The sequence below is a fragment of the Xyrauchen texanus genome, chromosome 3 (genome assembly GCF_025860055.1).
Source record: "Xyrauchen texanus isolate HMW12.3.18 chromosome 3, RBS_HiC_50CHRs, whole genome shotgun sequence".
NCBI lineage: Eukaryota > Metazoa > Chordata > Actinopteri > Cypriniformes > Catostomidae > Xyrauchen > Xyrauchen texanus.
This window is the reverse complement of record NC_068278.1, coordinates 7634815-7652385: the sequence shown is the minus strand read 5'-3', so window position 1 is coordinate 7652385 and position 17571 is coordinate 7634815. Positions and strand designations below refer to the sequence as shown.

At 35.3% G+C, this 17571-nt stretch overlaps 1 protein-coding gene across 1 annotated transcript in view; it reads left to right on the top strand.

Annotated features, from left to right (window-relative positions):
* The window catches only part of LOC127626127 (inositol polyphosphate 5-phosphatase K-like), a 39065-nt gene extending 25797 nt beyond the window's left edge, over positions 1 to 13268 (top strand). The window contains exons 6-13 of the mRNA XM_052101705.1: positions 1349 to 1524; positions 3599 to 3710; positions 3986 to 4095; positions 4484 to 4685; positions 6487 to 6624; positions 6735 to 6818; positions 6966 to 7070; positions 8533 to 13268. Coding sequence (XP_051957665.1) covers positions 1349 to 1524; positions 3599 to 3710; positions 3986 to 4095; positions 4484 to 4685; positions 6487 to 6624; positions 6735 to 6818; positions 6966 to 7070; positions 8533 to 8853 — 1248 coding nt within the window. The 3' untranslated portion in view covers positions 8854 to 13268. The remainder of the gene's footprint in view (positions 1 to 1348; positions 1525 to 3598; positions 3711 to 3985; positions 4096 to 4483; positions 4686 to 6486; positions 6625 to 6734; positions 6819 to 6965; positions 7071 to 8532) is intronic.
* The last annotated feature ends 4303 nt before the right edge of the window (positions 13269 to 17571 follow it).

The window sequence follows — 17571 nt, the reverse complement described above, 5'->3', positions numbered from 1 at the left end:
CAGAATCGAGTTTCTGAAAAGACCATGGTATAATTGTCAATATCCTTACAATTAATCAAATTATTGATCAATTATGCTATATATAGCACTAATATATATGTCTGAGAACACAGAAAAATGCAGTAATACAATTAACCAAATCACAGAGGGAAATTGTCAACGCTTAGTTGAAACCCCTCTCAAATTAGAATAATTTTTTGTAATTTTGCAAATTAGGAAAATTTTAAAATCATCATATTTTTGCAAACAAACAACTACATTGGCATACATTCTATATAACTATATAGCGAAGGCAGATTCCAACCAAAAGGATGAACTGTGTTCTCAGGAATTGTCAGGGTGTATGTATATATATATATATATATTTATTTATTTATTTTTATTTTATTTTCTTTCAAAATCAAAACAACAATGGTGTGATTTCATTAATGGTGTGATTTGATTAATACTTCTCAAATTTTTGCTTTAAAAAGTAGAGAATGGTTTCATTGTCAGGTTCCATCATGACAACTTACCCCATATCAAGGCAAGTTGTCACAAATGTCTACACGTGTTCCATGAACTATGATCAATGATCTTTTGTTATGGGCACTAAAGGTGGAAATGTTAAAAAGCTTATTTTAGCCCAAACTTTAAAATATGTTGCTATACAGAAATTGCCTCTTTTATTTAAATCTCACTTGACAACTATCTACCCTATATATTTATACTGTATTTTAATATTATGCACAGAATATAAAATTAGAAGGATGTATGTTATTTTTGAGATGATATAAAACAGTTGACGTAAAGATTGTATATTTGAGCAGTTGATATATTTCTCAAAAGATATAACACAGTTTTGGCATTCCCTTAGTTGGTCTCATGATTCAGCACACAAGCTCATGTTTCTCTGTATAAATCTGCAGTTAGCAGTCCAGAGGTCTCAATTCTAATGACCGATCACCATGGTTACTGCACACCTGTTCCATATTTTGATTAATTAGTTACTATTTCTGTTCTGCTGTGCTGGTTCATTCTTTAATTGTGTTACGATCACTGATTAACAGAACCTCAGTAGATTTCTCTGTGTTCAACCGTAGTTGTATCTTCATATTAAGCTGAAATATAAGATTTCTTTTTCTTCTGATTCTAGTAGTGTAATATGTGCCTCCATTTCCCAAGATACCACAAAGTCAAATGATCTGAGCTATGCCATCTATAATCATTTTAAAGGTTTATACTCTTAATATATGCCAAGAATGGCTGCTTTTGTAGGCCTATCTGTTATTATTTCTTTCAAGGAATCTTTAGAGCAAGCTCTGTGCATGACATAACATGTTCCTTCGGCTTGTCTCATTTCTTGCAGGGTAATAAAGGAGGTGTAAGTGTGCGTATGACTGTCTTTGGCCATTCGATCTGTTTCTTAAACTGTCACCTGCCCGCACACATGGAGAACACAGAGCAGCGCATGGAGGATTTTGAAAGCATTCTGCAACAGCAACAGTTTGAAGGTCAAGCTGCTATGGGTGTCCTGGATCACGAGTAAGACTCAAACACACATCTAAAGAATTTTAGAGCAACCTCTGAGCAATACATATAACCACATATTAATGTAAATACTGTCAGTGTAATCCTTTTTCATTCCCACACAAATAAAGTGTAAATGAAAGGAGCCAATATGTTTTCTGCCTTTATTATATACAAAAAAAAATCTGTTGGGTTAACTCAAGTTTTTATTCCGTTTCTTTTATATGGAATTCAAATTAAGTTAACTTTACTTAAATTTATTTCAAAAACTTATACTGATGCTCCCTCTGTATTTGCTTAATAAAGCAACACACACTGCAATTCTTTAATAGTAATGTACCCAACATCGATCTAACCATTAGCCCCACTATTCTCCAGAATGGTAACCTGACAGAAAGAATGATTGTGCATGACAGAAAGTCCTCTAAATCCCCAAATAACAGAACATTAAACACTAACATGTCTCTTGCTTGTTTTAATTGTGTAGAAATACACAAAAATAACAAGTAAAAATGACTCTCCCAAACCAGACCTCTGCAAAGCATGCTGGGAACTGGAAATCCCCTGCCTTGATTTTGCAATACATTAATGCAACCATCATTATTCACATAGTCACAACACAACTGGATTAAGTGTACATAGATGGATTGTACATAATAAAGAATTGTGTTGCATTAGCTCATTTTAAATAAGTTAACCGAGCATACATTAAAAATCATGTTAAGTGAACACAATCCTTTAGAAGTCTGAATCCATTTGAACATTTCATAGCAATGCTATCATATCAATTTTGAATGATTGTGTTGAATATCACTTGGACTTTACGCAATATAATTATATTCTCATCTTAAACATAAATGTATTAAGTAATGCATTTTTATTTTAAGATTTCAAGTGTACTGGTTTAGTATTTTCAGTAGAGCTGCTGTCCCTTTTTTCAGTGTGCTAGTAAATCTGACCAGCAGGGGTTGCCAGTATATAAGTGATCCCTTAGGTTAGTGGTTCTCATCTGGTTTTTAGATTTTACTTTGGAGATCAATTTGGAACACAGTACCAAAATTATTTATGATACAAAACTAAACAAAAATGTCCTTAAAAGAAAAGAAAAATTGTTCATTTATGAATATTATCATGAACTGCACGGCCCAATGGTATGCCAAATGAACCCTTAGGCTAGATGAATATTTTTCCTATTTTCAATCGTCCTATATTGTGTAGTTTTGTTCATTGTTTCAGATGATTAGTGCAGGTCCATGTCCGTATGCCTAATTTGACTCTGCAGTCTGTGTGAGTCATAATGCCCCAGTACAGTGACCTGGACACTACACTGTAAAAAAGCACCATCTTTCGGATGACACGTTAAACCAACATCCTGACTCACTGTGGTCATTACAAATCCCAGGCACCTCTCGTAAAGAGTAGGGGTGGCCAAATTCCCCCCATTAGCCCCTCTCAATCATGGCCTCCTAATTATCCCCATCCATTAATTGGCTGTATCACTCTACTCTCTCCTCTCCACCAATAGATGCACTATGGCTGCCGTTGCGTCATCCAGGTGGATGCTGCACACTGGTGGTGTTTAAGGAGAGTCCCCTGTTCACTGTGTAAAGCGCTTTGAGTGTAGTGTCAGAAAAAGCGACGTATAAATGTAACATTAATTAATTAATTAATTAATTTCATTCATTCAAAATAACTTAACACACAGCTTTTGACATTAACAACAAAAGATATAAAAGTTGAGAAGCCTTTTTATTTTGCTATCCTATCTAATGCAACTAACATTATATGGTTAGTTACATTTTTATTATTTGCATTTAGCATTGTTTTATTCTTGCTGTCTGTGATTTTTTTTTGGGGGGGGGGGGTGACGACCAACCAGTTTAGCACCACTGCTTGAGGAGGAACGATGAAAAATTATTTAGTTTCTCCTGCTAACTCGTGTGACCATGCACTGTACATACAGTATATGACGATATAGCCCCTATCTTCTGTGAGTCTGTAACTTTATTTGTGACTATTGGATAGCCTTTGATATTCAAAAATGTATATTCAAACATCTAAGATTTCATTCTTGGACTAATATTTACAGTGTGGTTTTCTGGTTTGGAGATCTGAACTTCCGAATTGCGGACCTGGACATGCAGGTTGTGAAAGGAGCTATTGAAAACAACAAACTCTCCATATTATTGGAAAAAGACCAGGTGAGACATGCATATAGTTATATTGAAAACACTGTCTAGTGCTCCCTTTATGAACCTTTGACCTTCTCCACTCCTTCTAAATGTCAAAGATGTTTTAAACAACAGCACGGTGTAAATGTTGTGAAAATATGTCATCCTTTAAATGAGGTATTTAGGCATCTTTCATTAGGTCATGACAATGACAATGCAAACTTGCTATTCATATTTTTGTATATTCTTTAGACTGCTCTGTTTTCTTTGTGTTGATGCTAAACACCTCTTTCTGTCTGTTGTAGCTTAACATGGCTAAAGGCAGTGAGCCTGTGCTTGAGGGCTTCCACGAGGGGCCACTTAAATTTCCTCCTACATATAAATTTGATGTGGGTACAGACACATATGACACAAGGTAATTGCAAAGATTTGTGGAATTGAGGTCTGTCTTTCCTTCATTTAAAATCATGACTATAAACAATTTCAGTGGGACGAAAAGGACCTAGACTCCGACAATTTTCAGACAATTTAATGTTTTAAATTAGTGTATTATTTCATGACCATTGCGAGTGTGGCATCACATAATCACAGATTTCAGAACAGGTCGTTTTTACAGATGCAATTTCAAAAGATGGTCTTTTTTGTAACAAGGAAGGTACTGTGAGCTCTGAAAGATCATGGAAACGTTGCTACTATTTCTACTAATCTGTAGTGTTCTGTTCATTAATATGGATACAGATTGTTACACGTAGGCAATAACATTATACATTGCATTGTTGCATAAGTTTATCTTCATCTTTTAGTGGGAAAAAGCGTAAACCAGCATGGACTGATCGTGTTCTTTGGCGGTTGAGGCCGATGGCTCCTGTCACCAATAGCACTTCCAAGCGCAGCTCCTTGTCGGGCCTAACCAGCGGAACCCGTGTGTCCCAACATTTTTACCGTAGTCACATGGAGTACACCGTCAGTGACCACAAGCCTGTGTCCTCTATGTTCACTCTGCAGGTCAGCACAACAACATGCCTAACTCGTCTTTGCTTCTTTCATGTTCAATGTTCAATGTTGTTTTTTTTTAAAGATATTTTTAATTTCTTTTAAAGTTAAAGGAAATTATTTAGATTTCAATTGATGGTTTAATGTTTAAATAATTAAACTTTATTTAAAAATGCTGTCCCTCATTTTTATGTCACTACCGAAACACAAAATATTTTAGTTCATTGGTTGAGCCTGATTTTAGCCACACCCCTGCATTTTTGACCAGGAATTGAGACTGCAACTCTGCCCATCGTGGCCGTATAGTGAGTAGTTCGATCCCATAATTTGGAAGTAAATGTGCTCTAAAGTATGAAAAATCAGTGTGTAACATCAAGAATTGTCACTACCGAAACATAGATTCTCTACAATTAAATACACTTTTTTTGTGTTTTAATTAAAATTTTATATTTTTATGTTGGTACAGGTGTTAAAACATGATTATTTAAGCTAAAATTAGCTAAAATTAAAATTTGCTAAAATTGTCACTACTGAAACAAAAACATATAATAATGATTCAGTAGTGACATGATTATTTTTATTATTTTAAGCTTTGACAAAATGTTATCTTCAACATCTAATTTTAATGAAATAATTACAAGCTTTGAACAGTTGAACAGATAAAACATAACATTTAAGATTAAAACAATTTTGAGTTATATTCAAAATTTGCTAAAATTGTCGCTAACCGAAACATATACTATACATACATTGTTTTTTTTGGCTTATGAGGTTTTTTTTAATCATATTTGATACATTAGGATGTAATGATAATTTTAGAAAGGTAAAATGCTTGTAACGTAAATCTGTTTTCTAATGATATAAATATGCATATAAAGCTCTGTATTTTTTTTATTTTGGTGGGCGTAATATTTTATATACTGTATATGCAATGTAACAATGATGGAGAGCTGTAGAAATAGTTATACCTCATAGGTATCATATTTGATACATTTTCAACACGATTTTTCTATAAAAATAATGTACAAAATCTCAAGTAAGCACAAATTGCTTCAATCCAGTAAATAATAATTTTGAAAGATCAGTACCAACATAAATGCTATTATTACTGTTACTTTATCAAAATAAGCAAAGATTCCACAGCAAAAAGACATGTGAATCACAATAAGAAATCAGTCATGTTGGAAATTATTTTAGCCCTTCTACTTCCTTAATAGCATGAATAATTCACCAAGAGGCAGTAAACGTATATTATATTGTATACAACAAGTCCTGCAAAGTATTGATTATGTTGATGATGTAGAGGCATTCGAAAATCATGTATCAAATATAATACGTTGGGCTTTATAGGTTAAATACGAAGGTACTTCAATAGCTGCGTTTCCACTGTCGGGCCAAACGAGGGCCCTGGCTTGCACTGGCCGATAGTGGAAAAGCAGCTAATGGTTCTTTTCACCTTAGGTTCAGCATAGAACCCTCTTCTCCCTTTTCACTGTATAGGGTTCTTGAGTTGGAATAATTGATTCCTTACATGTTCTTAATCTTACAGTATAGTTTTTTCACATCAGTGCATTGGTTCGATCATCTGTTCATAAAGAAAAGTAATGCTTTTAATCACCTGTACATAGATGGTTCACTGAAGAACCATGAAACCAAGAACCATTTAAAAGGTTCTCCTTTAGTGTTAAGTTGTAAAACTCTTTATTTTTTTAGGAGGGTGTTGAGTTACAATATCTTGAATGTACATACATGTTTAATTTTCATGGCAGATTTGTACAGTGTAGTTATGTTTATCATACAATGGTTTTTGCAGTTCCCATATAAAGTGGACATCCCTTTGGTAACAATCATTGTGGAGGATGAATGGACGGAGATATCTGATGCAGTAGCCACATTCAAGGTGGCTCCCAACTTTTCTCGAAGCTCTTGGGACTGGATTGGGCTTTACAAGGTTAATTAATCAACATTAAGTTGTAATATTTGTTCCAAATTAAAAAGCTAATTCTGATCAGCTAGCTATATGATTGATTGAGCATTCTTTACAAAAATGTACTTCTATAGGTTGGGTTTAAACATCATAAAGACTACGTAGGTTATATCTGGGCCAAACAGGAGGAGTCTGATTTCCTGAGACAGGAGCACCAAGTAAGGAGAAACCCAAAATACATTTTGTTGGATGAAAATAATCATCCCTTTAAGAATATCCACCACTTGTGCTCACTAAACCATTTATTGAAAATACCGTATCAGCTTCTTCATTTTTATTAGTTGTTTTTTACTTGATATCTCCAGGTGAATTTTGGAGAGGAGGAGTTGCCAAAGGATTCTGGGGACTACATTCTGGGTTATTATAGCAACAATATGGGCTCCATTGTGGGCATTACTGAGCCATTCCAGGTAAATATCGTTTGCTCTTAACTCTATTGTACTAATTTCCAGTGTTGGGGAAGCTACTTTGAAACTGTAGTAAAATCACAGCGCACTCTCGGCACGCCTAAATGTTCCAAGAAGTTGCATTTCTCAATTCATCACTTTAAACGCACCACAGCTTAAACTATTAAACTTACTAGTTGGTTGTTGGATGACTAGTGGAACATTCTGTCCCATTTGTAGAATGTGTACCTTTATTTGATTTCTGTCGCCATGTTTTACATCCGATGTCTTCAATAACACTTGGTCATTCAAATGCTCCTAAACAGCCGATCTAGGTAGCTTTTTCGGTGATTATGAGTCTGGTAGATCCTCTGTTTTATTTTGAAGTTTGTGTACAGCCCAAGTTTCATGTGGAATGAAAATGTACCTTCAGTCTGCGTTACCTGGCCAAGCACCATGCAGACACCGTCTGTAACCATAGAAACAGCTGCAGTACCTGCAGCCAGGTACAAGCGCAAGAGATTTTCACATTTAGGTTTACACCAATAAACTACTTTATATTATGCACTCACTGAGCACTTTATTAGGAACACCTGTTCACCTACTTATTCATACGATTATCTTATCAGCCAATCATTGCAGCAGTGCAATGCATAAAATCATGCAGATATGGGTCAGTGGCTTCAGTTAATGTTAACATCAACCATCAGAATGGGGGAAAATTATGATCTCAATGATTTCGATCGTGGCATTATTGTTGGTGCCAGACGGGCTAGTTTGAGTATTTCTGTAACTGCTGATCTCTGGGGATTTTCATGCACAACAGTCTCTAGAATATACTCAGAATGGTCCCAAAAACAAAAAACATCCGGTGAGTAGCAGTTATGCGGATGGAAAAACCTTGTTGATGAGAGAGGTCAACGGAGAATGGCCAGACTGGTTTGAGCTGACAGGAAGGCTACAGTAACTCAGATAACCACTCTGTACAATTATAGTGAGAAGAATAGCATCTCAGAATGCACAACACTTCGAACATTGAGGTGGATGGGCTACAACAGCAGAAGACCACATTGGGCACTTTATTAGGACCATAGTGTTCCTAATACAGTGCTCAGTGAGTGTATATATATATATATATATATATTTTTTTTAGTTTATTTGAATTTTTTTGCCATGTGAAAAGAAAACATTTAATGTTTTACCATAGATTCTAAACTCTTATGGTTAAATTAACCATGACATTTGTAATTGCGGTTAATAGTGAAACCCCTAGCCTCAGTTCACTTGGCTGCATCACTACTTGATGTAAAAAGTAGCGTGTTACTGGTAAAGCTTCATAGCTTTCCAGCTGAGATATTGCCATGCGTCAACACTTCTCATTATGCACTATAAAACTGTTCTTAGGTATTTTAAATTGATTAAATAGATAACTGAATCAGGAGGTTGATGCTGTCCAGCTAACATACTTTTCCTGATATCATCTTAGATTCAACTTCCAGCATCCGCTGCAGTAGATCTAAGTCCATCAGACAGCTCTGACTTCACATCTGAAGACGAGGTAAAGCAGGCTGACTCTGGCGCCTCTAGCCCTGTGGTTAAGGAGCGACAGAGCAGTGAATGGAGCGCCAAACCTAGCAAAGGGCAACCAACTAATCCGAATGAACCACATTCCAAAGACAACTTGCCACATTCCAGCTCTTGCAAGCAGAGTGGTGATACCCTTGAACTGAACAAGACCTCTGATGACCCTGTGGCCTCTGATGAAAGTTCTAACTCAGGAATAGATGCAGCCAAGCCAGAACCTTAGCTAAGTACGCCATTTGCTCTGCAGGATTCAATTTGCTTGAGGCTGTGGTGGCAGGTTTCTGCTGGATCTATAATGTTGTTGTACATTTACAGTCCTGTGATGTTCTTTGGAGATGTTGTGTTATATGCAGGGTAGCAGTAAGCGTTTAGTATGTGGATCCCTCCAACAAAATACAAGAGGGCAAACTAAATTGTTGTCTATGTCTGTTTTTCATTCGATGTAAAAATGTCTCTATTTCTCTCTCTCTCTCTCTCTCTCTCTCTCTCTCTCTCTCTCACACACACTGTCTTTCTCTATCTAACTGCACAAGACAAAACCTGAAACACAAAGAAATAATTCTGATTATACTTGCATAATATTAATGTTTTTAATCGATTCATATGGAAGTTATTTCCAGAATCTATCAGGGTTTAATGCACAATAGAAAACACATGTGGTTCTTATTGATATTTATTGAAGCAGATTCTCTTTAGTACAGCATGGGTTTCCTCTGTTCCAAACACTTGTGAGCTGCGTACATAGACAGCATTTTTAGGCATCATAAGCATAATTCCAAAGTAAAAGCTAAACAGAAGGCAGACAAGTTATGCCTTCATTCGCCAAATTCTAATGGCACTATCACATTTCAATGGGAATTTCCCCTTGCAGATTTCACGTTGAGTTCAAGCTTGGTGAGTTCAGGCGAATTGGCCGTGTTGACCAATAGGAATTTGCTTGTTTGGCAGTGACCTCTGTGTGAGCGGAGCTTTGTACAGAGCAACACTGAATATTCACAATGGACAAGGATATAATTTAAGTCTTACAGTGTGTAAAGTGCTGCATTAAAAAGAGGCAGTTCCCATATAAATGATACTTTGGCTGGTTTAACACGTGCTCAACATCCTCCAACGCCCTCTTTGGATTGGTAGTGGCGTAGTGTACTAAAGCACATAACTGTTAATCAGAAGGTCGCTGGTTCGATCCCCACAGCCACCACCATTGTGTCCTTGAGCAAGGCACTTAACTCCAGGTTGCTCCGGGGGGATTGTCCCTGTAATAAGTGCTCTGTAAGTCGCTTTGGATAAAAGCATCTGCCAAATGCATAAATGTAAATGTAAATCTTTGCCCACGTTATTTCGCCATGTGAAGGTATGAGTGACCACAGCTTAAGGCAGTAGTGCATATATCCTTCATGGATATTATTAGTGAACCCCAGCAAGCAATGTATAAAATAATACATCTAAGATGGCAGATGAAGCAGGAGAAATGCCGATTATACTTCTATTTTATTCAACACTGTGAAACATTGATAAAAAAAATCACTCGGTTTCATGCAATATTTGTGTGTGCTATATATTTATTTTGTTAACTTAGCAACATGCTAACATCAGACTCTGACATCAGACAACATGCTAATCTGATCAGACTCATATGGAATCATCTGTGAGCTTTAAGTCTGGATTACACTACACAAGTTAAACAGATTTTAGACTCGATATTCAGTCGAGCCAAGTTGGTGCCAATCAGGGCTAGTCAGCTTCAGTATGCAGGTTTTGAGCCAATCAGAGCTGACAGATTTAAAAGACAATCACATAGTGTATGATGGGACTCTTAGCCTCCATAGCCTTGATATTTAAGCCTCCTACTACCATTGCATTTAGTCTGATGATATTAAGGCTGATGAGCATTTAGGCTGTTTGATATTTTTGAGACGACAGTCCAGGACTACAGATAATCTTGCATGGTAACTCACTAGGGTTTGGAACAGAGCTCGAGACTTCATGACATTTGGCCACATAAGAACATTGGTAATTCCCTGCTAAAGGTGAAATTCTTTGGTCATTACCTTGTTGTAACAGGGAGGGTACATTTGATTACATCATACAACATGCTCTGCAAATGCAGATCCACACTCCTCAGGTCCTTGAAAGGCAAAGACACATAAAGGGATGACACAGGCCAACATTCGTTGACTCTTAGCTAACACAACACTTCAGCTACACTACCGTTTGGATATTATTCATGTTTATCTTAAACAGTTGCATCTTGTAATCTTCTAGGACCATTATGAAGTCTATTATTCTCGAAGTTGTGACTACCATGCATTCGTGTTCCTATGGTTAATGTCCTTGAAAAGAATTTGAAAGTAACGTCCTGCTCCTTGACCTGCCAAATTTAAAGTCAACATGAAATGACATTTGCAACTCACTTCACATCCGTAATGTGATATAATTCCAAATGAATCGGAAGGAGGATTTGGTGATGTTTGGAAAGTCGCTTCAGTGGCGGAAAGTAATTTCACGTAACAAACAGTGCACTAATGGAGTATGTTCACACTGACAGTGATGAAATCGTTGGAGGATACTGTTGGTTGCAATTAGGTGTTCGTGCAGGCAGTGAATCCCGTGAGCTGCTACATTGTTTCGCTGTGTATTTGCATAAAGTTGAACTCTGCTCAACTGTTGCATCTGATCTCAAATGGGCAACCCTCGCAAATGAATGACATCCGATCACTTTGTCAATGCATTGTTTGTCAATGCATTGAAAACCCCTTAAAGTAATAGGTCACCCCAAAAAAGTTATTTATTCCCACTCATTTCGTACCAAACCGTAGGACTTTCTTTCCTCTAGGGAACACAAATAGGAACGCTAGACAGAATGTACAAGCCACAAGTTCAATCTCTGAAAAGGGACAAAAAAGTACCATGGTTAAGTGGTCCATACAACTCAAGCAGCAGTCCAAGCCATTCCAAGTCTTTTCATTTTTGGGTGAACTGTCCCTTTAAGACCAGGAAAGACATCGGGTCAGTTTTGATTTCATGTTGACTTTAAAGAAGGGCTTTTATATCTGAGCTTTAATCTGGTTTGTGTCAAGTATTGTATCATTACTGTACTTGTGGTAGGAATCCTAGGATATTCTTTGTTGTCTAGGGCTTACTAGGGTTTATCCTCCATGGTAAAAATCTATTGTCTCCTCTCCATCTCTTCCCCCATGTCTCAGAATCTCCATATTTTCTATGTCCTCTCCTCTCTCATTTCTCCCCTTCTCACCTTGTCTTTTTGTCTCCAAATCACACCCCTCAGGGGTCACAGTGTCTGGTTGTCACATTGTGTACCGGGCTCTGTTAAGGGCTCAGATGTCGTCAGAAGTAATATATTGGATTGGTAGTTTGTGCCCCATTTAGGATATGTTGTACAATTACTATTTAGCCCTAGGACACGTGGTGTGCTGTCACTGTTTACATGGTTAGGCGAGTGAGAGTATAAGCCTGTCAGTGTTTATTACAGTGTCTATGTTTCTGCATGGATGTGTCATGGATATTCCCAGTGCTGTGCTAACAGCCATCTTTTAATATTGTAGTGATGTTGAAAAGTATCATTACTAGTAAATGGAATTGGAAATGTAGGTATTGAAAGTTTCGAGACACAAAAGTAGTTTTACACACGTTTTAGAAAAAACTGGAATCTTTGGAAATCAAAATAAGCCGGCATTCTAGAATAAGATATTTTTCCACTTGGGAAATACTTCAGTTAACAGTCTGGATAACTGCATAGGTTCTTAACAATATATATGTATGTTTTAACTTACATATATCTAAGTATCTCTATTGTTATTAGAGAAGGAAATTCCAATAGTTTATGCTAGTTTGCAACTATAATAAGGGGCAAAAAAGTGACCCTTCACTTGAGTTTTCAGCAGCTATTATATTTTAATACACAAACCTTCTATATTTGAAATCAAATCTGATTTTAGCACTATTGGAAATTCATGTTTCCTTTGAAGGCCAAATAAATGTTTTGCAAGTGCCGATGTTTAATCATTTTACTGTGGCCAGATGAAGATTTTTTTGTGATGATATTTTGTTGATTTTGAAATGCTTTTGTGCTCACAAGACAACATATAAGCATGTATACGTTGCATTATAGGTTATAAAATGAAATAAACTCAAAGATTGGTATTATATAAGATGTGGGTATAGTTAACTAGAACCGTTGACAATCAGTGCCAAAACAGAAGATATTGTATTTATTTTAGATTATATTTATTTTCATATTCATGACATTAAATCAATTTAAAGTCAGATTCTGCTGGTCAGTGTGTTTAAATCATTATTAAGAATTATTATGGAAAATATGATTTTATAATGTTATATAAAATAATTTGGAAGATTTCCCTTTTCAATTCTGCACTCTTTAACATTTCATTCTATTCTTTATGAAAACAAATGTTGTCGCTTTAATCATTTTAGAGTTTACTGTATATTCACATTCATAATGATGAAATACATTTTGGAGATTGTATCGAGCAGAATGTATTGACTTGGTAGGCTTGTGAACCATTGTTCTAGGTTGTTGTTGTTGTATAATGGTGTCTTGCCTTAGACCACTGTCAAACATTGGTGTCCAAATTAAAATAAATCCTTTTCAAAGTGGAATGTTTTTATGATTATTTAATTTTATCAAGACGTTTTGTAACATGAGATAGTCAAAGGTATTCCTTCCTCATTCACAAAGTATATTAAGTTCTATAGTTGTAAGAAAAAGTATGTGAACCCTTTGGAATTAGCTGGTTTTCTGCATTAATTAGTCAAAAAATGGGATCTCAAGTAACACAATGAGCTAGAGTTTACAACACACAAACAACTATTATCTTTCACGTCTTTATTTAACACATACCATCAAACATTCACAGTGATGTGGAAAATTAAGTGAACCCTTGGACTTAATAACTGGTCATTCCTCCTATGGCAGAAACAACTTCAACCAAGTGTTTCAGAAGTACTTTTGGACCATTCTTCAATACAGAACTGCTTCAGCTCAGCCATATTCGAAGCACGTCTTGTTTGAATGGCTCTCTTGACTTATTTCCACAGCATCTATTTTGGGTTAAGGTCTGGGCTCTGACTGGGTCACTCCAAATGGTGGATTTGGTGGAAGTTATTCTGTAGTAGATCTAATTCAATGTTTAGGGTCATTGTCCTGCTGCATCACCCGACTTCTACTGAGCCTCAGCTGCTGAACAACCACCCTGACATTATACTGTAGGATATCTTCATAACCTTGGGAATACATTTTTCCCTCAATGATGGCAAGTGTTTGGCAGAGATGTTAACCTTCATCCTTCTCCTTCAAGTCTTTTGATGGCACTTTAGGGCTCTTTTTACCTCATTGAGCATTCTGCGGTGTGCCCTTTGAGTTATCTTGGCTGGACGGCCACTTCTAGGGAGAGTAGCCACAGTACTAAATTGTCTCCATTTATAGACAGTTTGTCTAACTGTGGACAGATGAAGCTATTAAGCTCTTTGAGATAACTTTTTAACCCTTTCCAGCTTTATGCAAAGCAACAATGCTTGATTGTAAGTCTTCTGACATCTCTTTTTTGTGAGACATGGTTCACGTCAACAGATGCGTCTTGTAAATAGCAACCTCAAAATTTGTAGTGCTTTTTATAAGTCAAGGTAGCTCTAACCCACACCTCCAATCTCGTTTCATTATTTGGATGCCAGGTTTGCCAACTCTTGACTAATTAGGTTTGTTGACCTCATTGACCTAGGGGTTCACATAATTTTTACAACCAACCTGAATGTTTGAATGATGTATTCAGATTTTAAGACAAGTGCAGGTGATTTCAAAGTTCACATACTTTGTTTAAAAAAATAATTTTATCTGCGTATTCACAGAAATCAAACAAATGAGATGAGTTTTCACCTCTGCTGTGATAAAGTATTTCATTTTATGTGTACATGCTAAGGCTAATTTCATTCTAATATATTAAATACATCAAATTAAATAATATTAAAAAAAATTTATTAAAATGTAAATTTTTTTGTCTCCTTGGTAACCAAGTACACTAACTTTTGATAAAATGTTATTAGTGGCAAAATTGTTGGTTGTGATGAAAATGGAGACAATGAGAAGCTGAGAATTATGTAAATGTGCAAGTAATTTCCAAATAATACAGTCAATTACAATGTTTGTTATTAATTCACTCTTTGTTTAGATATCATAGTTTTAAATATACACATTTTTCATATTTCAAGAATGAAAGTCTGGGTCTGGAACAAGTTTATAAGTGCCGTTTATAAGCGCAAATGGCACAAACATGTTTAAAAATTCTAAATTGTATGCAATAAAATTTTGTTCAGAATGTTATTTGTTTAAAGCTGCAACTGTCCTGAACTGCTCAACGGAATAGAACCTTTATTCTCAAAGTCAAACCATGACTTGCTCATTGAGTGAATTAAACCCATCAATCAGCAGTGTTATAATACAGGGTTTGCCTCATGTCACATAACGAAATCAATGTAAGTTATGCCACTCTGTGTTACATAATAATATTTCTTTGGGAGATTGATAAGAAAAACAACCTGAACATAACAACTGCTATCAAGTTTTTTTGTTGATATAAGCATGTGGCTGTATTAGTGTTTAGCATTTCTGATGCAATACTTGGATTAAGAGGTGTGGTATTATTAAGCTGTGTCATTGTGTTGGAGTATTGTGTCTAAACTGCTGTCTCACCCTGACAGTGTACAGAACATTCCTAGCCTGTTTTAAACTTCTTAATATACAGGGTTGGGAGGGTTACTTTTTTAAAATGTATTCCACTACAGATTACAGAATACATGCTGTAAAATGTAATTTGTATCGTGTTCCGTTAGATTACTCAAGGTTAGTAATGTAATCTAAATACTTTGGATTACTTCTTCAGCACTGGGAGATTTTTTTCCAATTGTTTTGACTATAAAAACTCTACCAGTACAGTAAGACAAAATACACATGTTAAAAATACATTCTCTGAAAAACTGAAATATCTTATGCAGTGTTGTTTCTAAAACAAGATAAATCAAATTGATCTTGTTTTACGGAATTTTAGATATTTTTACAGGAAAACGATATAATAATTATTATCAAGAATATGATTTTTGCCCTAATATCAAAGGTCTTACTAAAAAATTAATTATGATCCAACGTGAATTTTCTTAATAAAAAATATGATCATGTCTGGTAACATGTGCTATGGCTAGAAATAGCATTTTAGCTTAGCATAAAGGTGACAATTTATTTGTATTTCTTCTGCACCAAACTTCAAACTTACTTCTCCGTCTGCTCGTATGAATGTAACACATCATAAGAAAATGTTTCACTGCTGTTCAAATCATCATTTATATGTATAAATGTTTTCAATCTGAAAGAACTAAATATTAAATGAAACATGCAAAGTAATCTCTTCAGTAATCAAAATACTTTTTGAATGTAACTGTATTCTAAATACCAATGATTTAAATTGTAACTGTAGTGGAATACAGTTACTTATATTTTGTATTTTGAATACGTTATCCTGTTACATGTATCCCAACCCTGTTTATAAGTCATTGTGAAGTTAGCACCACATTTGAGGCTGAATTGCTGCAATAATGTGACACAACAGATTGTACAAAACAATTAATAAATACATGCATACATAAATACAAAAATGAACAAATGAACAGTTATGCTGTTGATATAGTATCTTCATTCTAGAAGTGTTGTTACTAGTAAATTACCAAGTAGAAAATATGTGTAGAATATAGATGATACAAATAAAATCAATAAATGTATTTCAAATAAAAAGACCATACAATTATAGTATGCCAACTTATTAACACAATCAATTTTAAATTAAATAAAATTAGATCTCAAAGCACTTTTCACGGTCACATTTTACCTCAAAATCAAAAGAATGATGAAAAAATGAAGAAATAACAATTGTTCATAAATAAGATGTTGATGAAATGTCGCATAATTATAAAACAAATAATAAATGTATGTTTTATAAATTGTGCAGTACATTCATAACGTACATCATAAAAGTGTTGTTGTTTACTACGTTTGCTTCATTTGCATTCCTGTATGAAACTATTGAGTATTATTAAACATTTGGATTACAGTAATGAGAGAGGATTGTGTAATGTGTTTCATTGTCATGAAAATAATGCCACAAGTCAGATTTATCCACCTGGTAAGATATCTTCCGGAAAGAATCCTCTTCCTGCAATTAACCCCATATTACACGTGCTAGTGGGCCGACAGAATGTATTATCTTTGAACTTTGGTTTAATGGACTGAAGACTACATCACGCAAACAGCTCGCTCCAGAAAAGCATTAAGTTATGTAAATATACATTTCCATGTCTAATGTCATTATCTAAGGCTAATGAACTGATTTTATTGACAGTGTTATCTACTTTCCTGTAAATATCAATTGATTTACTCACTGAGAAAATCAAAAGGTAGCCTACTTGAAAAGGACAAACTTAAAGTGACTAACTTCCCCAAAATGCTAAATGTTTTATTTTAAGAGAATTATTGTTATATGTGTTCGAAAACCTGTAATTTATTAACAGAAATGAAACACTTCACCTTGAAGACACACATAACTGATGACTCGGTGATTATGATGCTGCCATATTTGAGGATGCGATGAGGTAATGTTCAGATATTGTTTCATTTACGATTAATATCAACGCTTAAGTAGATTTTAGACAGTAACTTCGCCTCTGTTACGTTTCCTTTTGCAGCGCCGACACATAATTGACATCACAGTTTCTACCTTTGGCCATTTTAATCGGAGGACGCAATGCTTATGACATACATTTTATGCAATTTACCTTTGTTCAAATCACGCCAGGACAGCAGATAAGGAGCTAAACAGGACAAGCCTCTGGGGCATCCATTTGATCTCTCGCATAATTGTGT